Below are 25,049 nucleotides of genomic sequence, written 5' to 3' on the forward strand. Positions count from 1 at the left end.
TCTTTGCTGGCTGTTGTCACGTGTGTGTGTGTGTGTGTTTGGAGAGAGCGTATGCTCAATTTCCTGTTGGAAGGCCTAGTTCATATTCAGACTGTAAATTGACAGGTCATGCAGCCAGGTAGGTCAACCAGGTAGTGTAATCTAGGGCACAATCCTAACCCACTTTCCTGCACCGACATAAGGGCAAAGCAGCTCCTAGGTAAGGAAACAAACATTTCTTTACATTGAGGAGGCCTCCATTGTTGGAGTTGGTGCAACTCCATCTGCTGTCCAGAGGGGGCAGGATGCTGTCCAGAAGGGGTCAAGCTATGTCCCAGTGCCTCTGACCTTTCTACCTGTTCTCTCTGTCATCCATGTGGGGTGTGGGCCTAACCCTTTATCCTTCCCTTCTCCTCTCAGCACTTCCTCTTGTCCTCTGACCACTGACCTGTTAAGATGGGCACACCAGGGCTCTGATGCCCAGGCCATCTTGAGCACAAGGCATGCAGGGCGATGCAGCTCCAGGGCCTTGCTATCCCTAAGTGTTAGCTGAACCTTTGATCCTAATCAGATGCTGTAAATATACACTCAGTGGAACTGTAAGTAAATAACTTCTTTTTTGCAACTTTAACAAGCCATTGCCTCTTTGTCTTTTTTATTGATTAGCAGTCAGCTGGGTGAGGGAGGTTTCCTGGGGTGATACCCAAAGGGGAGGTTCACTGCGTAAGCTGCTCTGCTTCCCCCCAAAGAGGAAACTATTTTTAATTTCCTCCAACATCTGTGAGTGACACCCAACTGCATGATGCAGCAAACGTCCCATTGGCACGGCTGTGCCAGTGCTGGAAAGTGGGTTAGGATTTGAACCCTAATCAATTACAGCTGTGAGTTCTGTACATTTTATTAGACCTGTTACTATTGCTATGATTTGATGTTGAACTCAATTTTGCCTGGCCCACAGGTGTATATATTTGGTTCCTGTTGCATAAATGCAACCCTGGGCAAAAATGGCTTAAACATTTGCTCTTGCTGTGTACTGCTGTGCTTTTTATATGGTTCTTGAATGCTACTGGTGCTCTTTTTGTGGAAAAGCGATCTCTATGTTGTCCAAATAAGTCACACATAACTCAGAATTGTGGACCTTTAAAAAAATAGTGTTATAGGAAAGAATTGTAATCGCTGTGTTTCATTTGCTTTGCGCAGACAATGGACTGTGTGTGTATTTGGGGAAAGAAATGACAGATCAGAGTTTTAACGCATGCATTTTTATTGGTCACGATGAACTCCTTCCTTTCCATTTATTGCAGTGGAGTGTGTGCGCGCTCAGGGGCTGTTCTCCTCAGGCCCAATTGCAGCAGGAGCAACTGGAGTCGAAGACAAGGCCAGACTGACAGTTTTGGAGGTAGGTCTTCCCGTTCACGCAGTGATAGAAGCTATTCTTGTTAGTGGGATCTGGGTAGAGGCCACTGGCTTTCCCATTGCAAAAGGTGCCGCCAGAACTTTCGCCGGAGCTCCCGCCACCAGAAGAAGGCGCGGCAGTTGCTGGCTGCCCCTGAGCATTGGTGCCCAGGGTGGTTGTTGGCACCTTGCAGTCTGAAAGAAAGATGAGAATTGAGTTAGCAGAACCATCTTTCTTCAGCGGGCTTATATCAGCCTAGAAGAATCCAGGACTCTGAGGAGGTTTTGTGAACCCGGGAACTAGGTAACAATTGGTTAGACTCTCTGGTAAGGGAAATATATACGTATGGGAAGAGAGTGTGGGGAAAGTGAGAAAACGGAGAGGAAATTCTCATTCTTGACAAAGTTGAAGCTGGAAAACTGGCAGAAAGTGACACAATGAGGGATTAAGCTGGCAAAGGCAAAAAGCTGTCACATTCACTATTTGTGAGAAGTGGATTCAGTGGGGTGTGGTGAAGAAGTCCTGGTGGTGACACTCAGAAAGGAGTTGTTGTCAGAGCAGGTCAGCAAAAGTGCCTGAAGACACAAGAGCCTGAGAGGGCAAAGACGGGCATAAGAAAGGAATCCCTTGCTATTCACCTTGCTCTGTTCTATGAACGCCTGTCTGTTACTCACTTGGAGTAGTGACTCCCAATGCAGATTTCAGGGCATTCATTAGAGGGTATTTGCCTTCTCCACAGAATGTGCCAGTGAAGTCATCCAGATCAATAGCCCAGACCATGGCGCCTCCAAAGTTGTTCTCCAGCAGCCACTTAGCCTGACAGTTAGTAATAAACAAGAGTGTGTACGTTTCAGAGACTCCAGTGTATTCTTTGACTTGTAGCACAAAGAGAAAGGATAAGCAGCCTGACTCTGCACTCCCAAGTTAGAAGTCTAGTACCTCAGAAGGCTACCAGTCGAAACATAGATATTAAAAAGAGTTTTGTGCATTCCCATCTAAGTCTAAAGTAATTGACAGCAGAGCCCCATACAGGTTTAGTCTTTCCCCATACGCTTTAAAAGCATGTTGCTGTATCTGCTGCCAAGAATAAGAGCACAAATTAGAAGCAGAAAATAGGTGTACCTTGATGGCGAAACTTTTTGGGTTGTCATAGCCAATCCATTGATTTCCATGATAGGCATAAGGGACTTCCTGAGGAGCGTTCCACACAACAGTGGCACCATCCTTCAAGAAGCTGCAGACCTGTGGATCCAAAACACTTTGTTAGGTTGTTGAAAGTGTTTGACTACTTACTATGTAAGGATAACACAGCTATTTTGGACTGTCTTTAACTTTGACCTTCCCACCAGTTTTCCAAAGTGGCACAGTCTGATTCAGCTGTGAGCAGCAAAGAGACAGGAGCATCATAGTGGGCCTTAAAATTTTGTGAGGAAATTGGCACAAAAGTCTTGTTCCATCCAGCCACATTTGCTGCAGTAGTGCAAATAATGGTTTATATTGCTACAGCTAAGGCAATGTCTATGTCTAGGTCAATATATCAGAATTGGCCAATTTTACCCACTAGTATGAAAATGGAAGGGGGGGAAGGATATCTCTTTCTCTCCAAAAAGAAAAGGCATGAAACATACAGGCAGAATCAGGAATTAGAATTTATCTTGGTCCGCAAGTGCAATCTCCAAGCACAAAAATAAAACAGTGTATAGAAAAGATAATTTTAAACATCACTAAATATGAACAAACAGGTGTGGAACTTTTACTGAGGATTAGGTCATGTTGTTTTACCTCAAAATATGCCAGCTCCCCAGCTTCCTGGGTGTAGGGTCCAGCCTTGCCTGGTCCAGATGTTGGGGCATTCAGACCATGGTTAGAGGGATTGGTGAGGGTAAAGGTGCTGGCATAGGCTCCAAAGCCCACCATCAGCTTCTCAGCTGGAGCACCATTCTTTTTCCAGTAGTTCATGGCATAGTCCTGGTGGAGGGAATGTTGCAAACTGGTCAGAAAGGAACTCCAAAGTCATCTTGATGTTGGCCCATTCAGCAAACAAGGACAAGGAGGGTGTTATGAGAGGCAAAAGAAGAAAACCTGTCATTTCTTTAAAGTCACTCACCACATTGAAGTAAATATAGGAGCCTTGGTCTTGGGGTCCTGCGTACAGTGGGCTGTCCTCACCTGTGAAACCTTCCCAGGGTCCTCTGAGGTCATAAGTCATCACATTGATCAGATCCATGTACCTTTGGAAAACAAGCAAGTGACCCAAAAATAGCATGCTCAAATAGCCCTGTACATCAGCCCCCTCTTTCTAAGCAATAAACACGTTGTGGTACCAAAGTGCCACTTACTTAGACATCTGTGGGATCTGGTAAGCAGTTTCAATAGTGCCTACACCGGCAGCCACAGCTGCAGAGATCAGGAGCCTGGGCTTGTTGGTCTGAGAAGACTCCTGCTCAAAAGCTTCATACATTTCCTGTGAGTGGAAGAAAGAAACTGTCACTAAATATTCTCAGCTAAAGTTTGAAGGAAATCAAAAGCTGCCATTTTATTCACTAGTTTTCTTTTTTTTAGCATATGTTTGTGTGTGTGTGTGTGTGTGTGTGTGTGTGTGTGTGTGTGTGTGTGTGTGTGTGTGTCCGTCCGTCCCTAATTTAAGTTGAGAATTCACTAACTGGAACAACCTTCCCTGTGACTGAGATTGAAAATTCCTTACTTTTGCAGCACAGTGAGGTGACAGAATTAGAAGATGCCAAAAATTAAAGTTGAAAAAGGAATTGGAATGTTGACATACTGGCCATAATAGCAATGGGGACAATTCCAGAAGAACTATTCCTCCATTACTAAGAGGTAGTGTCAGTCACCTAAAGGTGAATTATTGAGCCAACCTGCAGCAAGACTGTGAAAAGCTGTTGGGTATCAGCAGGGCTGCCTCTGTTGCCAGGGTACTCCCAATCAATGTCCAACCCATCAAAGCCATACTTGCGCAGGAAGGAGATAGCAGACTGAATAAAGGTCTGGCGGTTCTGAGCAGAGGAAACCATGTCAGAAAACCTGCAAGATAAAATACGTAGAAGCTCAGAAACGGTTAAGTTTGCACATACAAAAATAATGATTTGTAGCACAATTAGATTTCTCTGCTGTTGGACTGTCTACACACAGAGGGTAATGTCCTATTGCCACTTATCAGAAAAAGCTTCATGTACATCTTACAAATCTAGCCCTTTGCATCATATAGTTTGCATGGTCTGGTTACCTAATATACGTATAATGCTATCCAAGGTTTAGGAAGGAATGAAGAGAGGTTTCTTAAACCTATTTAATTCTTCTCTTCTGATTACATTTCCCAAATCTTTCAAGTATACTTATAATTTATCACATTGGTATCCTGATCCCCTCCTCTGGAGAGGTCAAGCTTGTATAAAATGGAATTATCCTATTTGGTCTTTAGAACAAGCCTGTGGAGTAGGTTGGGGTGAGAGACTTGCCCAATGTCTTCAGTGAGTTCTATTACTGAATAAGGATTAAGAGCATAAGAACACCCCCGCTGGATCAGGCCTTAGGCCTAACTAGTCCAGCTTCTTGTATTTCAGAGCGGCCCACCAAATGAGCACACCAGATAACAAGAGACCTGCATGCTGGTGCCTTCCCTTGCATCGGGCATTCTGACATAGCCCATTTTTAAAATCAGGAGGTTGCACGTACACATCATGGCTTGTGACCCGTAATGGATTTTTCCTCCAGAAATTGGTTGAATTCCCTTTTTAAGGGATCTAGGCCAGATGCCATCACCACATCATGTGGCAAGGAGTTTCACAGACCAACCACATGCTGAGTAAAGAAATATATTCTTTTGTCTGTCCATATCTCTCCCAAACTCAATTTTAGTGGATGTCCCCTGGTTCTGGTGTTATGTGAGAGTGTAAAGAGCATCTCTCTATCCACTCTATCCTTCCTGTGCATAATTTTGTATGTCTCAATTATGTCCCCGCTCAGGCACCTCTTTTCTAGGCTGAAGAGACCCAAACACCATAGCCATTCCTCATAAGGAAGGTGCCCCAGGCCAGAAATCATCTTAGGGCGCAATCCTAACCCCTTATGCCAGTGCTTTCCAGCACTGGCATAGTGATCCCAATGGGACATGTGCTGCATCCTGCAGTTGGGTGTCACTCACGGATGCCTCCTCAAAGTAAGGGAATGTTTGTTCCTTTACCTCAGAGCTGCGTTGCCCTTATGTCAGTGCTGGAAAGCACTGACAGAATGGGTTAGAACTGCACCCTTAGTCACTCTCTTTTGTACCTTTTCCATTTATGTCCTTTTTGAGATGTGGCAACCAGAAGTGGACACAGTGCTCCAGGTGTAGCCTGACCATCGATTTGTACCATGGCATTATAATATTAGCCGTTTTGTTCTCACTATCTTTTCTAATGATCTTATGATTTAAATCCAAGTCACCCCAGTCCATGTGTGACTGCACTGGATGTCCCCAAATTGTGATGGGAAGCCCACGTTTATCAATATTGCTTGAAGCTGCTTTTGAATTGGTTATAAAGACTGGTCTGCCGATTCTTATCAACATACCAGGCTTCTTCCATAATAATAAAAACCCCATATGGATGGGGGTGCCTTTTTTAACCCCATTGTGCAATTAGAATCAGAAGCAGGGAATCAGCTTCCTGATGCATGTCTGGGGTGGAAAAAGAGATGCGGGATGACAAGTGCATTGTCACATGCAATTTACACACATCTTCATAGGTTAATGTAACTTGTGTGCATGAAAGGAGCCTGAAGCTTTTTTCTTAACTTGGACAATCTTTTAGAGATCTAGAAGACAGAAAAACAAACTTCAGCTGTTGTTCCCCCCATAAGCCAAGGAAATGTAACAGTAAATGTTCAGTACAGTTGAATGATGTGCTAAATTATAAAGGAGTCATTCAGAATTCTAATAAACTATCTTACTTTTGGGTACCGAAGTTCCAGCCTCCCACAGACAGCAGTGTTTTCAGGTCAGAGTTGCTGTGAACAAATTATTTGAAAGGTCTTTAAAAAGCATCAAACCAGGTACAAACAGTTACAAGTGGCCTATCATTTATTTTTTGTGTAAAATTAACATGTCTGTAAAATTTATAAAAGAAGGGTTGACAGACGCTAAGGGGGTACCTGCAACCTTTAAGAGTTGCATAGAAGGGGAAACTTAATATCAAGATTCAATGGTAAGAGGAGTTGCTGCACCTAGTGCAATTTTTCCTTCTGTAGAACACTTAAGAGCCCAACACTAAGCAACTTCCCAACCCGGCCCCCCAACTGCCCGCCAACTTCCCAGCCCTTTCCATGACTGCCCCCCCTCCACTGCAGGATGCAGCATACATCCTGCCAGCATGGCTGCATTGATGTGGGAAAATTAGTTTGGATTGGGGTTGTTCAAAATACAAGTGTCCTCTCAGGTATGAACATGGCAACTCTCCCTAAAAGTGCTTTTGACTTCTCATCTTTCTTGTATCACATGATTTGTTAACATGGGGCAGAAACTGGAAGACAGAGACAGCATTGATATTAAACAGGAAATGCAAACATGGTTTTTAGTGTATGCAAATACAAATCTTCTCACTAGCTTTTGAGTCCATTGATGCCACTGTAGAGAGCCACATCATTCCACTCAATGGTTTGGATCTGGTTGTTTGCCATACCAGCGAAGGCATAGATGACATGAGTACATAGGCATGGGTCAAGATCTTCGGGCATGTAACGTGCAATTCCAGGTCTGTACTGGGACCAGTTGGTGAAGTAACAGACAATATTGGTAGATGCACCTGCATGTTGGAAGATACGGGTCAATCAACACATGCACTTCATTATTAACTAGTGCTGTTGAAAAGTTGCTTTGACGGGTTAACTTTTATGTGCTCTAATAAAAAAGAAAGAGGCTAAAACTTACCCAGCTGCACGTGCAGCAGGAAAGCCAGACCTGTGGAAGAAAAGCTGCATTGTGAGTCAAGCACAAAACCAAGGTATGTGTTTTTCTGACAGTTCACCACCACCACAACATGTCACTTGGCCTAACAACACTACAGCAAACATATGTCAGCTTTATAGCGATATCATGGCTTCCCCTACCAGGATCCTGAGAACGGTAGTTTGTGAATGATGCTGAGAATGCTCTGTTCAAAGATCCCTTGTTCATCTCACAGAACTACAGTTCCCAGGGATCCTTGAGCAGTAGGCAATAGCCTTTGGGGAATACATGCTTGCTGAGATAGTGTATAAGTACTATCCAGCATCACAGAGCGCAGAAAAAGATATTGTGACTCATCCAGCTCAACTCCACACAGGAAGACATAAGTAATTGAAAAATCCTCACCCAGTTCCTTAAAAGGATGTAGCGGAAAGCAATTTCAAAATTTGTTCCGTAACCTTTCTTACAATTTGGATGTACCTCTCAAGAGGCAGTCTAAATATGCAGTTTCGCTTAGGACCTCTGTTTCATTGAATGGCAAAAGTCCTTATCTTTTTTAGAAACGAATTCTAGAATTTTGGAAAGAATAAGCATTATATACTCAAGTCAGGAAACCTACAGCAGTGTATGGGCAGAAAGAACAGAGGTGATAAACCATGTCAGAACAGAGCACATCTATGGAGACATTCAAAGACTAACATGGAGATTGATGGAAAAATGGACTGGAAATCAAAGGAGGTTAATCTATTGCTCATACTCACCAGTCAGAAGGAGTAGTTTGCCCATTTTGAACACCAGTGTACTAGCTTGCTAGACTTTTTACTTTCCTTTTATAGGATGTCTTCTGTTCCTACGTCCTAAGGGACGCACATGTGACTTTAGATGTCCCCACCCCAAAAATTAAATAAAAAGTTAATATATAATTGTTAGTAGCCAAAACGGAAATAGGCATTTATGCTGTTGGTCATCTTCACCTTGGAATATTTTCTTTATATGCCACTAAGTTTGGGATAAGAAGGCATGCATTGAAAGAGAAGGGTTGTGTTGACATCCCAGACCCTAAATCAATGTTAAAGCTTCCATTGGAAATTTACCAAAGATACTGGGTATTGGATAAGAAAGACAAACATATCTATCTTTAATAGGTTTGCTTATGTAATTATAGAGGTGGGAATGTAATGTTTAATGCCAGAGAAATGACATTGAAAGCAAACCCATGAGTTAACACTGGGGAATGAGAGACAGCAACTATTTGGAAAGAAGTTAATGGTCCAGTCGTATTGTTGGCCACCCCACAGGATGTAGTGGTGCCAATGCAGCCTCTGCTGCATCCCACAGGCCAGCTGGGGACCAGTAAAAGAAATGTTTACTTATGTCCTTTGCCACTGCCTGGGCTCCCATGGGTCTGCTCAGAACAATGCTGGCTATTTTGCTGGCATAAATATGTTAGGGACAAGGGTGCATCGGGCCTGGGATGGGAGCATCAGATCTGGTGGATGAAGCTGCTCTTGACATTCATCCCTGGTCTGCCTCTCGGCCTGGCCCAATCTGCCCTGATCTACCCTTGCTGCCATCTTACCTTGCTCAGCGAGTGATCTGTGGGCAGATATAATCTGTGCATGGTTTTCTGGACCTTGCACTGGCCACAGGATTCTGAAGAAAGGTGAAGTGGCAAGTGAGATACACTGGAGAATCAGAAGATCTACCAGCGTATCATGTGGACAGGATTGGGCCCTAAATAATTTAATGCTACTATAATGTGCTCCTAGACTTCTAGTAGCACCTTATAGCAAAATGTGATTAAAGCCTGCATTTTAATTTACTGGTACTTTTATTTATTTCTCTAGCTTAATATTGTTTTCTCTTTCCTACTGCAGTTTGACTAGGTATATAGCATGTGTGGCCTCTGACGTGTGTGGCCTCTGGGAACCAAGTGCCTCGGGAACTAAGTGCCAGGTAAGGCACGAGAGTTTAGCATCTGGGCGAGTTCAGCAGCAGGGCGAGGAGGCCAGGGCCCCATACACTGCCCTTCCTCTTCCCTTGAGAAGAGGGCTACTATACAGTGTAGGGTTTATAAAAGGACCCCCAAATAAAACAACAACAGCAACAACAAAAAAGCTATGCAGTCAGACAGCCAGCAGCAGGGTGGGGGCTATCCAGTGTTCTGCATCGAGTGCCACATGTATGATTATATGCCTCTGGGGCATAAGTCATGGGTGTGTCCTCGGTGCAAGGAGCTCCAGGGTCTCAGGGAACGCGTCCGCTCCCTTGAAGCCTTGGTGGCTGACCTGGAGAAGCACAGGCAGGCAGAGGAGGACCGTGGGGAGACTTCTGGGGACGATCAGGCTTCGTCCCAACCTCAGGCGTGCAGCTCCTCGGCTGCCCGGGTGGGAAGTCTCGGGACTGGAGGACGTCATCCTGGAGAGGAGGGAAACAATCCCCTAGGGGGGACCCCTTCTCCAGGGGATGGGCCCGTATCTGAATGCACTCGGGATACTCCTCGGCGGGAGGGGGGTCGGGGGCTTCTTGTAGTGGGGGATTCAATTATTAGAAACATAGAGAGGGGGGTTTGCGACGGATGTGAGGACCGCATGGTGACTTGCCTGCCTGGTGCGAAGGTTGCGGACATCACTTCTTGTCTAGACAGGCTAGTAGACAGTGCTGGGGGAGAGGTAGCGGCTGTGGTGCATGTCGGCACCAACGACGTGGGCAAGTGTAGCTGGGAGGTCCTGGAGGCCAAATTTAGGCTTTTAGGCAGGAAGCTGAAAGCCAGGACCTCAAAGGTAGCGTTCTCTGAAGTGCTACCTGTTCCACGCGCAGGGCCAGCTAGGCAGGCGGAGATCAGGGGTCTCAATGCGTGGATGAGACGGTGGTGTAGGGAGGAGGGTTTTAGATTCGTTAGGCACTGGGGAACTTTTTGGGACAAGCGGGGCCTGTACAACCACTTGAACCAGAATGGAACCAGACTGCTGGCGCACAACATTAAAAAGGTGGCAGAGCAGCTTTTAAACTGATCCCTGGGGGAATGCCGACAGGAGCCGAGGGACATCCTGTTCAGGACTCCTCATCCCTATGGGATGAGGATGGGGAGATTAGAGAACAACAAGACAAAGGCAGAGTAGTAGAAGAAATTGGGAAAGGTAGTGTAATGGGATGTGATAGACGGTTTGGCACAATGAGAGGATGCGGGGACAAAGGAGTGAATAAGCAGCGCATCCTGGGGCATTCCGTGTACAAATGCTTCTATGCAAATGCCCGAAGTCTACGAGCAAAGGTGGGAGAACTGGAATGTCTGGTGACAAGGGAAAATATTGACATAGTGGGCATAACGGAAACCTGGTGGAATGCGGAGAATCAGTGGGATACCGCAATCCCGGGCTATAAACTCTACAGGAGGGACAGGCAGGGGCGTGTTGGAGGTGGGGTGGCCGTTTATGTTAAGGAAGGGATAGAATCCAGCAAAGTAGAGATTGAAGGTGGGTCCGACTCCACCGTAGAATCTCTGTGGGTTAAATTACCAGGCTTGTGCAGCGATGTAATACTAGGGGCGTGCTATCGTCCTCCAGACCAGAAATCGGATGGGGACCTTGAAATGAGGAAACAGATCAGGGAGGTGACAAGGAGGGACAGGGTTGTAATCATGGGGGACTTCAATTATCCTCATATTGACTGGGTCAATTTGTGTTCTGGTCACGATAAGGAAACTGGATTTCTTGACGTGCTAAATGACTGTGGCTTAGATCAGCTAGTCACGGAGCCCACCAGAGGACAGATGACTCTGGATTTAATATTGTGCGGTACGCAGGACCTGGTTAGAGATGTAAATGTTACTGAGCCATTGGGGAACAGTGATCATGCTGCGATCCGTTTTGACGTGCACGTTGGGGAAGAATACCAGGCAAATCTCTAACAAAAACCCTTGACTTCCGACGGGCGGACTTCCCTCAAATGAGGAGGCTGGTTAGAAGGAGGTTGAAAGGGAGGGTAAAAAGAGTCCAATCTCTCCAGAGTGCATGGAGGCTGCTTAAAACAACAGTAATAGAGGCCCAGCAGAGGTGTATACCGCAAAGAAAGAAGGGTTCCACTAAATCCAGGAGGGTGCCCGCATGGCTAACCAGCCAAGTTAGAGAGGCTGTGAAGGGCAAGGAAGCTTCCTTCCATAAATGGAAGTCTTGCCCTAATGAGGAGAATAAAAAGGAACATAAACTGTGGCAAAAGAAATGTAAGAAGGTGATATGGGAGGCCAAGTGAGACTATGAGGAACGCATGGCCAGCAACATTAAGGGGAATAATAAAAGCTTCTTCAAATATGTTAGAAGCAGGAAACCCGCCAGAGAAGCGGTTGGCCCTCTGGATGGTGAGGGAGGGAAAGGGGAGATAAAAGGAGACTTAGAGATGGCAGAGAAATTAAATGAGTTCTTTGCATCTGTCTTCACGGCAGAAGACCTCGGGCAGATACCGCTGCCCGAACGGCCCCTCCTGACCGAGGAGTTAAGTCAGATAGAGGTTAAAAGAGAAGATGTTTCAGACCTCATTGATAAATTAAAGATCAATAAGTCACCGGGCCTTGATGGCATCCACCCAAGAGTTATTAAGGAATTGAAGAATGAAGTTGCAGACGTCTTGACTAAGGTATGCAACTTGTCCCTCAAAACGGCCATGGTGCCAGAAGATTGGAGGATAGCAAATGTCACGCCTATTTTTAAAAAGGGAAAGAGGGGGGACCCGGGAAACTATAGGCCGGTCAGCCTAACATCCATACCGGGTAAGATGGTGGAATGCCTCATCAAAGATAGGATCTCAAAACACATAGACGAACAGGCCTTGCTGAGGGAGAGTCAGCATGGCTTCTGTAAGGGTAAGTCTTGCCTCACGAACCTTATAGAATTCTTTGAAAAGGTCAACAGGCATGTGGATGCGGGAGAACCCGTGGACATTATATATCTGGACTTTCAGAAGGCGTTTGACACGGTCCCTCACCAAAGGCTACTGAAAAAACTCCACAGTCAGGGAATTAGAGCACAGGTCCTCTCGTGGATTGAGAACTGGTTGGAGGCCAGGAAGCAGAGAGTGGGTGTCAATGGGCAATTTTCACAATGGAGAGAGGTGAAAAGCGGTGTGCCCCAAGGATCTGTCCTGGGACCGTTGCTTTTCAACCTCTTCATAAATGACCTGGAGACAGGGTTGAGCAGTGAAGTGGCTAAGTTTGCAGACGACACCAAACTTTTCCGAGTGGTGAAGACCAGAAGTGATTGTGAGGAGCTCCAGAAGGATCTCTCCAGACTGGCAGAATGGGCAGCAAAATGGCAGATGCGCTTCAATGTCAGTAAGTGTAAAGTCATGCACATTGGGGCAAAAAATCAAAACTTTAGATATAGGCTGATGGGTTCTGAGCTGTCTGTGACAGATCAGGAGAGAGATCTTGGGGTGGTGGTGGACAGGTCGATGAAAGTGTCAACCCAATGTGCGGCGGCAGTGAAGAAGGCCAATTCTATGCTTGGGATCATTAGGAAGGGTATTGAGAACAAAACGGCTAGTATTATAATGCCGTTGTACAAATCTATGGTAAGGCCACACCTGGAGTATTGTGTCCAGTTCTGGTCGCCGCATCTCAAAAAAGACATAGTGGAAATGGAAAAGGTGCAAAAGAGAGCGACTAAGATGATTACGGGGCTGGGGCACCTTCCTTATGAGGAAAGGCTACGGCGTTTGGGCCTCTTCAGCCTAGAAAAGAGATGCCTGAGGGGGGACATGATTGAGACATACAAAATTATGCAGGGGATGGACAGAGTGGATAGGGAGATGCTCTTTACACTCTCACATAATACCAGAACCAGGGGACATCCACTAAAATTGAGTGTTGGGCGGGTTAGGACAGACAAAAGAAAATATTACTTTACTCAGCGTGTGGTCGGTCTGTGGAACTCCTTGCCACAGGATGTGGTGATGGCGTCTAGACTAGACGCCTTTAAAAGGGGTTTGGACAAGTTTCTGGAGGAAAAATCCATTATGGGGTACAAGCCATGATGTGTATGCGCAACCTCCTGATTTTAGAAATGGGTTATGTCAGAATGCCAGATGCAAGGGAGGGCACCAGGATGAGGTCTCTTGTTATCTGGTGTGCTCCCTGGGGCATTTGGTGGGCCGCTGTGAGATACAGGAAGCTGGACTAGATGGGCCTATGGCCTGATCCAGTGGGGCTGTTCTTATGTTCTTATAATATTATAAATCATCTAAAAGCTGTACCCTATCCTTTCCCCCCCCCCCACCTGCGGGTGTAGCTGTACTGAAAAAGTGTGTGTTGTATGCAGCTGGAGGGGGGTGGTTTTGTAGGGGAGGTCAGGAGGCTTTGTAGTGGAGAGGGGATTTAAATCCCCTTACCCCTCCACAAGCTTCCCGCTTTGCCATGGACCCGTGCCAGCTCTTTAGTTGATGCAAGTCTGAGAATCCACAGCATCTTCTTTAGCTGAGGGATATGGGAACTGGAAAGAAATAATCAAGAGTTGGTCACTAATTTAATTGGAACAAGCAGAACTGAAGTGACTCATAAATGGAAAGTGTCCTTTAACTAAAGCAGAGACACACAGTCCAATCCTATTCTGGATTAGGCTGTTGTGCACAGCCTAATAGGGCAGAGGAAGAGCTTCCACTGTCCTAAAATGGCTGCTGATGGAGTGAACAGGAATCCATTGGTGGCCGTTTTGGGAGCTCTGCTGTAAACCGCATGGACAGAAATCTGTAAGTCATAATGGTGCAACATTCTGACCAATTAGAAGTGATGCCTCTTAATCAAACCAGAAGCGCTTAATCAAGGCCAGAAAGGCACCAAGGCACAAAGAGGCTCCCAGATCAAGGGATGATCAGCTTCTTAGGACTCAAGACTGAGCAAAATTGGGAGCAACGTCCAAGTAGTTAAGCATAGGCTTGTTCTATAACTTTCTCAGGGCATTACTTATAGTATTAGAAAGCAAACTATCAGCATGTCTTTGTCCTTGGAAATCTCCCATCAAACATTTACTGAAAAATAATCAAGATAAGATATAATGTTTCGGACCTTGACACAGCGTGGGTATAGGAGTGATGCTGAAGTCAGCTCAACTTGCACAGAGAACATGAAACGTATCTAGAATTAATAATAATGTGATTGGAAAAGAGATAGCAAGAATTGCTTTAGCCTTAAGTGGACTTTTGAAGACAGAGCTGGACATTCAGACCTCAACTGTAGTCAATCACCAAGGACAGCAAACAGTCCTTTTCCACATACTACTTGCTGAGCAGCCCAATCCTACCAAAGTTCTCCTGTGTTGATGCAGTGATGGCAGTGTGGCTTGCACTGCATCCTATGGGGGAATTTAGCAGGCCCAAAGTCTCCTCGGGGTAAGAGGAGACTTTTGGCCCTCCGCCCACGCCAACCCTGTCGTCACCCTCCCCCTGCCCCATCCTTCCCCTGTGCTGTTCAACACAAGTCTTTAAACATGTCTGGTCTTTGCCTAAGTCTTGAGGTCAGCTGCAGCAGAGAAAAATGGATTAACTTTCTAAGAGATATGTGCATTTCAGAGGTGATATTACAATTCTCGCCATCACCTGGCAGGACAAAGTTCCAAACAACACAGTCCTGGAACGTGCTGGAATCCGTAGCTGCTGCAGAAGCAAGTTTTGGTATGCACAAGACACTTTCCATCCTAGTGTGGGACTAAATATGATAATGCTAATTTTCTGCATGATTTTTATATTTAAAAGATTTTAGAGAGAATTAGGGCACAATCCTAACCAACTTTCCAGCACCGAGGTAAGGGCAATGCAACTCTGAGGTAAGGGAACAAACATTGCCTTACTTTGAGGAGGTCTCTGTGACTGCCCCCCCCCCAACTGCAGGATGCAGCACATGCCCCACTGACACAGCTATGCCAGTGCTGGACAGTTGGTTAGGATTGGGCCCTTAGGAGTGTGTTTGGTTTTCAATATTACTGTATCTAGCTACCATTGCCACACGGGTGGGTAGACCTGGGCTCCAAAGACTTTTCCAGTTGTCTGCACCCTCCCCCCACCCTGTTTTGTCCCTCCCTGCCTCCATTTTGCTTGCCATCACCACCCTCCCCCCTCCATTTCACCCCTCCCCCTTTGCAATGGCACCCAAAAGAAATTCATACCCCCTTGTGACAAAAAAGGGAACATCAATGACCAGGTAACATCTGAATTAGGAGAGTCTCTGCCGATAGCCATGTTGAGAGGCCTAGGTACAAGGCTCCAGCTCCAGTTAGCTCCAGCTCCAGTTAGTGCTAAAGGTATGCACTAACTTTAATTAGTGCATACCAGGCCTGGGAGAGCTGTGGAGGAGGCCATTTCACAGGGCCCTCAGATATTGTACCAAGCTACAAAGTGAACTTCAAGGACAACGTGATTAACAACAGGGTTCAGCTGTGAACCTCTCAGGTTGGGAGTGCGGATTCCACCATGAGTAAGAAGGCTTGTGGCACGTCAACCCCTAGAATGTCCGGTTAGAACCGAGTCCTGATTGGTGGATGGGTCAGGGGACCTATAAAGGTGAGGGAGAAGAGCATCCTTTGCTCTCACTTTGTCTCTGGCTAAGGGGGCCTGAGGTCCTGGATCATTCTGGCAAGCGTGACCCAACTTGGCTGCAGCAAGATGGGTTAGGCTGGACTTTGAAAAGCTAAGACTTTGGTGAGTGATAGTTAGAGCTAGGAGTTAGTTGTTATTGTTTTATTTGTGTCGGGTGTTGTATTGTATTGGTGTGTCCTTCCTTAAATTCCTAAAACTGTGACTGGTGCAGTGCTGCCTGTATAACTATGCTTCAACCTTTTATTCAATAAATCCTACTAATTACAACTGACTGGATTATTGGAAGTGGAGAAAGAACAGGGGACTGGTTGTGGGAGACAATCCAGTGTGTCTGGGGTGGACCCTGGAGACTCTGTAACGGGAGTCTACTCCTCCTTTCAAGCTGAGCCCAAGGGGGTGTAAGCTGGAGTACGACTCAAGGGGAGGGTTCCCCAAATTTATCCTGGCTACCAGGAGTGGAAGCTCTGTGGTTTAAGAGCTATTTGGCAATCGGTCTTGGAGAGACCTGTGGGTGCCAAGGGACCATAAGGGTTTATGGCCACTTGATCACCCTGAGGGCAGTAAAGAGATTACCCGGCCAGACGGAGTGTGGCCTGGTTTTTGTCACACCCCTGATAAAATTCCTCACAGAGGCCCTGCCATATACCACCTTAGGTCCTTCTCCAGCCTTTCAGGGCTCTGGCACCTCCATCCAGCTGGTCTCCGACCATTTCTTAGTCCTAACCCTTTCCTTATAGTCTTCTGCCCTGACCAAACCCTTGTTTGGTCCTCCCCTTTCCTGGTTCTACCCATCCAGCTTGGTTGCCTTCTGAGTCCTAAGCCTCCATTTCTGGGAGATGGGGAGACTCCTGCAGACATGTGCCATGTCTTGCTGCTCCAACATATGCAGGCACACTCTGGGGACTGACAATTTGCGCCCTGTCCCACTAATGCTGTTCCAGGACCCGGTCCTGGGTCCACTGGACAGTCTACTCCCTGGGTTTAGTAAGACCTGATGACATTCCTGTCTATGGATTCAGACTATTTATGCACCTTAACTTGCAGGGGGGGGCTTAGTTCAGTGGTAGTTCATCTGTTCTGAATGCAGAAACACCTGGGTTCAATCCAGTGGCCTAGACAGATGTCTTTTAAAGTGGGTTGGACAGACAGAAGTGCTGAATGGGAAGTCTGGACAGGGGCTACCTGGCTTTGATTGGTCTGTGGAACTCCTTGCCACAGGAGGTGGTGGTGATGGCACTTGAGAGCCTAGATGTCTTTCAAAGGGGATTGGCCAGACAGAGGTGCTGGACGCAGGACATGCCTGACTGGTGGACTCTCTCCCTCGCCGCCCTTGGCTCTCACGGTCTTTTCGTGGTGTTGCACAGGTTCGGTGGCAGGTTCTGGGTCCTTCTGGTGGCCAGCGGTGAAGCACCCCGGCTGGGTCTCCCTGTGTGTCTGGAGCCCAGCCCAGGTGCCATCATTTCAGGGACAGGAAGCTCCCAACAGGCTGCGAAGGGGTGAACAGTGCCGACCCCACATGCCTTGCTGGACTGCTGCAGGCGGGGACGCCTCCCTGGGGGCTGCTGGCCACTTGCTCCAACAGGCACCGGACCAGTCCTGCTTGGGGGGCGGGGGAGAGGGGGGTCTCTTGGTGGCTCCTTTCCCAGGAGGAGGGCAGTCACCCAGCTGGATGGGGTTCACGGGTCAGGAAGGGGAAAGGGGTCTGGGTGGGGATGCAACAGCAGCACCCTGGAGGGGAAGGGAAAAAGGAGCGTCTCCCCCTCCTGCCTGCCTGTGATGAGAGGCTGAGCCGAGGGGCTGGACAGGGGCAGGTGGCGTCCTGCGTCCCCGCTGACCTTTCTACCTGTTCTCTCTGTGATCCTTGTGGGGTGTGGCCCTAACCCTTTATCCCTTCTCTTCTGAGCACTTCCTCTTGTCCTCTGACCACCGACCTGTTAAGATGGGCACACCAGGGCTCTGATGCCCAGGCCATCTTGAGCACAAGGCATGCAGGGCGAGGCAGCTCCAGGGCCTTGCTATCCCTAAGTGTTAGCTGAACCTCTGATCCTAATCAGATGCTGTAAATATACACTCAATGGAAGTATAAGTAAATAACTTCTTTTTTGCAACTTTAACAAGCCATTGCCTCTTTGTCTTTTTTATTGATTAGCAGTCAGCCGGGTGAGGGAGGTTTCCTGGGGTGATACCCAAAGGGGGGGTTCGCTGCGTATGCTGCTCTGCTTCCCCCCAAAGAGGAAACTATTTTTAATTTCCTCCAACATCTGTGAGTGACACCCAACTGCAGGATGCAGCAAACGTCCCATTGGCACGGCTGTGCCAGTGCTGGAAAGTGGGTTATGATTTGAACCCTAATCAATTACAGCTGTGAGTTCTGTACATTTTATTAGACCTGATACTATTGCTATGATTTGATGTTGAACTCAATTTTGCCTGGCCCACAGGTGTATATATTTGGTTCCTGTTGCATAAATGCAACCCTGGGCAAAAACGGCTTACACATTTGCTCTTGCTGTGTACTGCTGCACTTTTTATATGGTTCTTGAACGCTACTGGTGCCCTTTTTGTGGAAAAGTGATCTCTGTGTTGTCCAAATAAATCACACATAGTGTTATGGGAAAGAATCATAATGGCCGTGTTTCATTTGCTTTGCGCAGAAAATGGACTGTGTGTGTATTTGGGGAAAGAAATGACAGATCAGAGTTTTAACGCATGCATTTTTATTGGTCACGATGAACTCCTTCCTTTCCATTTATTGCAGTGGAGTGTGTGCGCGCTCAGGGGCTGTTCTCCTCAGGCCCAATTGCAGCAGGAGCAACTGGAGTCGAAGACAAGACCAGACTGACAATTTTGGAGGTAGGTCTTCCCGTTCACGCACTGGTAGAAGCTATTCTTGTTAGTGGGATCTGGGTAGAGGCCACTGGCTTTCCCATTGCAAAAGGTGCCGCCAGAACTTCCACCGGAGCTCCCGCCACCAGAAGAAGGCGCGGCGGTTGCTGGCTACCCCTGAGCATTGGTGCCCAGGGTGGTTGTTGGCACCTTGCAGTCTGAAAGAAAGATGAGAATTGAGTTAGCAGAACCATCTTTCTTCAGCGGGCTTATATCTTCCTAGAAGAATCCAGGACTCTGAGGAGGTTTTGCGAACTTGGAAATTAGGTAGCAATTGGTTGGACTCTCTGGGAAGGGAAATATATACGTATGGGAAGAGAGTGTGGGGAAAGTGAGGTAATGGAGAGGAAATTCTCATTCTTGACAAAGCTGAAGCTGGAAAACTGGCAGAAAGTGACACTATGAGGGATTAAGCTGGCAAAGGCAAAAAGCTGTCACATTCACTATTTGTGAGAAGTGGATTCAGTGGGGTGTGGTGAAGAAGTCCTGGTAGTGACACTCAGAAAGGAGTTGTTGTCAGAGCAGGTCAGCAAAAGTGCCTGAAGACACAAGAGCCTGAGAGGGCAAAGACGGGCATAAGAAAGGAATCCCTTGCTATTCACCTTGCTCTGTTCTATGAACACCTGTCTGTTACTCACTTGGAGTAGTGACTCCCAATGCAGATTTCAGGGCATTCATTAGAGGGTATTTGCCTTCTCCACAGAATGTGCCAGTGAAGTCATCCAGATCAATAGCCCAGACCATGGCGCCTCCAAAGTTGTTCTCCAGCAGCCACTTAGCCTGACAGTTAATAATAAACAAGAGTGTGTACGTTTCAGAGACTCCAGTGTATTCTTTGACTTGTAGCACAAAGAGAGAGGATAAGCAGCCTGACTCTGCACTCCCAAGTTAGAAGTCTAGTACCTTGGAAGGCTACCAGTCAAAACATAGATATTAAAAGGACTATTGGGCATTGCCATCTAAGTCCGAAGTAATTGACAGCAGAACCCCCTGCCGGTTTAGTCTTTCCCCTCCCACTTTAACAGCATGTTGCTGTATCTGCTGCCAAGAATAAGAGCACAAATTAGAAGCAGAAGATAGGTGTACCTTGATGGCGAAACTTTTCGGGTTGTCATAGCCAATCCACTGATTTCCATGATAGGCATAAGGGACTTCCTGAGGAGTGTTCCACACAACGGTGGCACCATCCTTCAAGAAGCTGCAGACCTGTGGATCCAAAACCCTTTGTTAGGTTGATGAAAGTGTTTGACTACTTACTATGAAAGGATAACACAGCTATTTTGGACTGTCTTTAACTTTGACCTTCCCACCAGTTTTCCAGAGTGGCGCAGTCTGATTCAGCTGTGAGCAGCAAAGAAACATGAGCACCATCGTGGACCTTAAAATTTTGTGAGGAAATTTGCACAAAAGTCTTGTTCCATCCAGCCACATTTGCTGCAGTAGTGCAAATAATGGTTTATATTGCTACAGCTAAGGCAATGTCTATGTCTAGGTCAATATATCAGAATTGTCCAATTTTACCCACTAGTAAGAAAATGGAAGGGGGGAAGCATATCTCTTTCTCTCCCAAAAGAAAAGGCATGAAACATACAGACAGAATCAGGAATTAGAATTTATCTTGGTCCGCAAGTGCAATCTCCAAGCACAAAAATAAAACAGTGTATAGAAAAGATAATTTTAAACATCACTAAATATTCAACTAAACCCCTCTGGTTTTCAGTATGAACATACTAAATATTCAACTAAATCCATACATCATCTGCTTTCCAATGTGAACGAACAGGTGTGGATCACATTGGATTTTACTGAGGTTTAGGTCAGGTTGTTTTACCTCAAAATATGCCAGTGTCCCAGCTCCCTGGGTGGGTGAAGCCTTGCCTGGTCCAGATGTTGGGGCATTCAGACCGTGGTTAGAGGGATTAGTAAGAGTAAAGGTACGGGCATAGGCTCCAAAGCCCACCATCAGCTTCTCAGCTGGAGCACCATTCTTTTTCCAGTAGTTCATGGCATAATCCTGGTAAACAGAATGTTACAAACTGGTCAGGAAGGGATTCAAAAGTCACCCTGATGTTGCTTCATTCAGCAACTGGACAAGAAGAGTATTATGGAAAGCAAAAATTTCTATAAGGTCACTCACCACATTGAGGTAAATATAGGAGCCTTGGTCTTGGGGTCCTGCGTACAGTGGGCTGTTCTCACCTGTGAAACCTTCCCAGGATCCTCTGAGGTCATAAGTCATCACATTGATCAGATCCATGTACCTTTGGAAAACAAGCAAGTGACCCAAAAATAGCATGCTCAAATAGTCCTGTACATCAGCCCCCTCTTTCTAAGCAATAAACACGTTGTGGTACCAAAGTGCCACTTACTTAGACATCTGTGGGATTTGGTAAGCAGTTTCAATGGTGCCTACACCGGCAGACACAGCTGCAGAGATCAGGAGCCTGGGCTTGTTGGTCTGAGAAGACTCCTGCTCAAAAGCTTCATACATTTCCTGTGAGTGGAAGAAAGAAACTGTCACTAAATATTCTCAGTTAAAGTTTGAAGGAAATAAAAAACTGCCATTTTATTCTCTAGTTTCTTTTTTATAAGTATTTATTTGTGGGGCCCCCTGTCCCCCCCCCCCCAAATATAAGTTGAGAATCCACTAACTGGAACAACCTTCCCTGTGACCGAGATTGAAAATTCCTTACTTTTGCAACACAGTGAGGTGACAGAATTAGAAGATGCCAAAAATTAAAGTTGAAAAAGGAATTGGAATGTTGACATACTGACATACTGGCCATAACAGCAATGGGGACAATTCCAGAAGAACTCTTCCTCCATTACTAAGAGGTAGTGTCAGTCACCTAAAGGTGAATTATTAAGCCAACCTGCAGCAAGACTGTGAAAAGTTGTTGGGTATCAGCAGGGCTGCCTCTGTTGCCAGGGTACTCCCAGTCAATGTCCAACCCGTCAAAGCCATACTTGCGCAGGAAGGAGATAGCAGACCGAATAAAGGTCTGGCGGTTCTGAGCAGAGGAAACCATGTCAGAAAACCTGCAAGATAAAATAGAAGCTCAGAAATGGTTACGGTATGTTTGCACATATGAACATAATGATTTGTAGCACAATTAGATTTATCTGCTGTTGGAGTGTCTACACACAGAGGGTAATGTCCTATTGCCACTTATCAGTAAAAGCCTCATGTACATCTTACAAATCTAGCCCTTTGCATCATATGGTTTACATGATCTGGTTACCTAATATATAATGCTATCCAAGGTTTAGGAAGGAATGAAGAGAGGTTTCTTAAACCTATTTATTTCTTCTCTTCTGATTACATTTCTCAAACCTTTCAAGTATACTTAGTATTTATCACATTGGTATCCCAATCCCCTCATCTGAAGAAGGTCAAGCTTGTATAAAATGGAATTATCCTATTTGGTCTTTAGAACAAGCCTGTGGGGTAGGTTGGGCTGAGAGACTTGCCCAATGTCTTCAGTGAGTTCTATTATTGAATAAGGATTAAGAGCATAAGAACACCCCCGCTGGATCAGGCTTTAGGCCCATCTAGTCCAGCTTCTTGTATCTCATAGCGGCCCACCAAATGCACCAGTGAGCACACCAGATAACAAGAGACCTGCATGCTGATGCCTTCCCTTGCATCTGGCATTCTGACATAGCCCATTTTTAAAATTAGGAGGTTGCGCACACACATCATGGCTTGTACCCCGTAGTGGATTTTTCCTCCAAAAATTTGTTGAATCCCCTTTTTAAGGGATCTAGGCCAGATGCCATCAGCACATCATGTGGCAAGGAGTTCCACAGACCATCCACATGCTGAGTAAAGAAATATTTTCTTTTGTCTGTCCTAACTCTCCCAAACTCAATTTTAGTGGATGTCCCCTAGTTCTGGTGTTATTTGATAGTGTAAAGAGCATCTCTGTATCCACTCCATCCTTCCCATGCATAATTTTGTATGTCTCAATTATGTCCCCCTCAGGCACCTCTTTTCTAGGCTGAAGAAGCCCAAACGCCGTAGCCATTCCTCATAAGGAAAGTGCTTCCTTTCTCATAAGGAAGGAAGGTGGTATTCTTATCAACATACCAGGCTTCTTCCATAATAATAAAAACCCCATATGCATGGGGGTGCCTTTTTTAGCCCCATTGTGCAGTTCGAATCAGAAGCAGGGAATCAGCTTCCTGATGCATGCCTGGGGTGAAAAAAGAGATGTGGGGTGACAGGTACATTGTCACATGTGCTAAATTATAAAGGAGTCATTTAGAATTCTAATAAAGGATCTTACTTTTGGGTACCAAAGCTCCAGCCTCCCACAGACAGCAGTGTTTTCAGGTCAGAGTTGCTGTGAACAAATTATTTGAAAGGTCTTTAAAAAGCATCAAACCTGGTACAAACAGTTACAAGTGGCCTATCATTTATTTTTTGTGTAAAATTAACATGTCTGTAAAATTTATAAAAAAAGGGTTGACAGACGCTAAGGGGGTGACTGCAACCTTTAAGAGTTGCATAGAAAGGGAAACTTAATATCAAGATTCAATGGTGAGAGGAGTCACTGCACCTAGTAGAATTTTCTCTTCTGTAGAGCCCCATACAAACCAAATATCCAGCTCCAAGTTTTTAGTGTATGCAAATACAAATCTTCTCACTAGCTTTTGAGTCCATTGATGCCACCGTAGAGAGCCACATCGTTCCACTCAGTGGTTTGGATCTGGTTGTTCGCCATGCCAGCGAAGGCATAGATGACATGAGTACATAGGCATGGGTCAAGATCTTCGGGCATGTAACGTGTAATTCCAGGTCTATACTGGGACCAGTTGGTGAAGTAACAGACAATATTGGTAGATGCACCTGCATGTTGGAAGATACGGGTCAATCAATACATGCACTTCATTATTAACTAGTGCTGTTGAAAAGTTGCTTTGACGGGTTAACTTTTATGTGCTCTAATAAAAAAGAAAGAAGCTAAAACTTACCCAGCTGCACGTGGAGCAGGAAAGCCAGACCTGTGGAAGAGAAGCTGCATTGTGAGTCAAGCACAAAACCAAGGTATGTGTTTTTCTGACAGTTCACCACCAGAACATGTCACTTGGCCTAACAACACTACAGCAAACATATGTCAGCTTTATAGCGATGTCATGGCTTCCCCTACCAGGATCCTGAGAACTGTAGTTTGTGAATGATGCTGAGAATGCTCTGTTCAAAGATCCCTTGTTCATCTCACAGAACTACAGTTCCCAGGGATCCTTGAGCAGTAGGCAATAGCCTTTGGGGAATACATGCTTGCTGAGATAGTGTATAAGTACTATCCAGCATCACAGAGCACAGAAAAAGATATTGTGACTCATCCAGCTCAACTCCACACAGGAAGACATAAGTAATTGAAAAATTCTCACCCAGTTCCTTAAAATGATGTAGCGGAAAGCAATTTCAAAATTTGTTCCATAACCTTTCTTACAATTTGGATATACCTCTCAAGAGGCAGTCTAAATATGCAGTTTTGCTTAGGACCTCTGTTTCATTGAATGGCAAAAGTCCTTATCTTTTTTAGAAACAAATTCTAGAATTTTGGAAAGAATAAGCATTATGTACTCAAGTCAGGAAACCTACAGCAGTGTATGGGCAGAAAGAACAGAGGTGATAAACCATGTCAGAACAGAGCACATCTATGGAGACATTCAAAGACTAACAAGGAGATTGATGGAAAAATGGACTGGAAATCAAAGGAGGTTAATCTATTGCTCATACTCACCAGTCAGGAGTAGAAGTTTGCCCATTTTGATACCAGTGTACCAGCTTGCTAGACTTTTTACTTTCCTTTTATAGGATGTCTTCTGTTCCTACGTCCTACGGGACGCACATGTGACTTTAGATGTCCCCACCCCAAAAATTAAATAAAAAGTTAATATATAATTGTTAGTAGCCAAAATGGAAATAGGCATTTATGCTGTTGGTCATCTTCACCTTGGAATATTTTCTTTATATGCCACTAAGTTTGGGATAAGAAGGCATGCATTGAAAGAGAAGGGTTGTGTTGACACCCCAGACCCTAAATCAATGTTAAAGCTTCCATTGGAAATTTACCAAAGATACTGGGTATTGGATAAGAAAGACAAACATATCTATCTTTAATAGGTTTGCTTATGTAATTATAGAGGTGGGAATGTAATGTTTAATGCCAGAGAAATGACATTGAAAGCAAACCCATGAGTTAACACTGGGGAATGAGAGACAGCAACTATTTGGAAAGAAGTTAATGGTCCAGT

At 45.6% G+C, this 25,049-nt stretch overlaps 1 protein-coding gene and 1 pseudogene across 1 annotated transcript; both read right to left on the reverse strand.

Moving 5' to 3' along the window:
* Nucleotides 1-1,315: 1,315 nt before the first annotated feature.
* LOC136647665 (acidic mammalian chitinase-like) lies at nucleotides 1,316-8,102 on the reverse strand. The gene is made up of 11 exons (XM_066623334.1): nucleotides 8,078-8,102; nucleotides 7,299-7,328; nucleotides 6,972-7,173; nucleotides 6,323-6,379; nucleotides 4,252-4,417; nucleotides 3,715-3,839; nucleotides 3,483-3,606; nucleotides 3,158-3,343; nucleotides 2,498-2,617; nucleotides 2,050-2,191; nucleotides 1,316-1,569 (listed from the first exon to the last, which is right to left on the reverse strand). The coding sequence occupies exons 1-11, from the start codon at nucleotides 8,100-8,102 to the stop codon at nucleotides 1,316-1,318; spliced, it is 1,431 nt and encodes a 476-aa protein (XP_066479431.1).
* A 10,584-nt stretch (nucleotides 8,103-18,686) lies between these two features.
* LOC136647635 (acidic mammalian chitinase-like) lies at nucleotides 18,687-24,560 on the reverse strand (annotated as a pseudogene).
* Between the last annotated feature and the right edge of the window lie 489 nt (nucleotides 24,561-25,049).

Source organism: Tiliqua scincoides, chromosome 4 (assembly GCF_035046505.1).
Source record: "Tiliqua scincoides isolate rTilSci1 chromosome 4, rTilSci1.hap2, whole genome shotgun sequence".
In the NCBI taxonomy this organism is placed as follows: Eukaryota; Metazoa; Chordata; class Lepidosauria; order Squamata; family Scincidae; genus Tiliqua; species Tiliqua scincoides.

What these genes read in the sequence shown, in the direction of transcription:
- LOC136647665 (XM_066623334.1), bottom strand. Translation starts at nt 8,102, where the DNA reads ATGGGCAAACTACTCCTTCTGACTG. An exon ending in CAAACTACTCCTTCTGACTG is followed by an intron (nt 7,329 to 8,077) that starts GTGAGTATGAGC and finishes TTTCTTCCACAG; the next exon opens with GTCTGGCTTTCCTGCTGCAC. An exon ending in TGGAACTTCGGTACCCAAAA is followed by an intron (nt 4,418 to 6,322) that starts GTAAGATAGTTT and finishes TTTATCTTGCAG; the next exon opens with GTTTTCTGACATGGTTTCCT.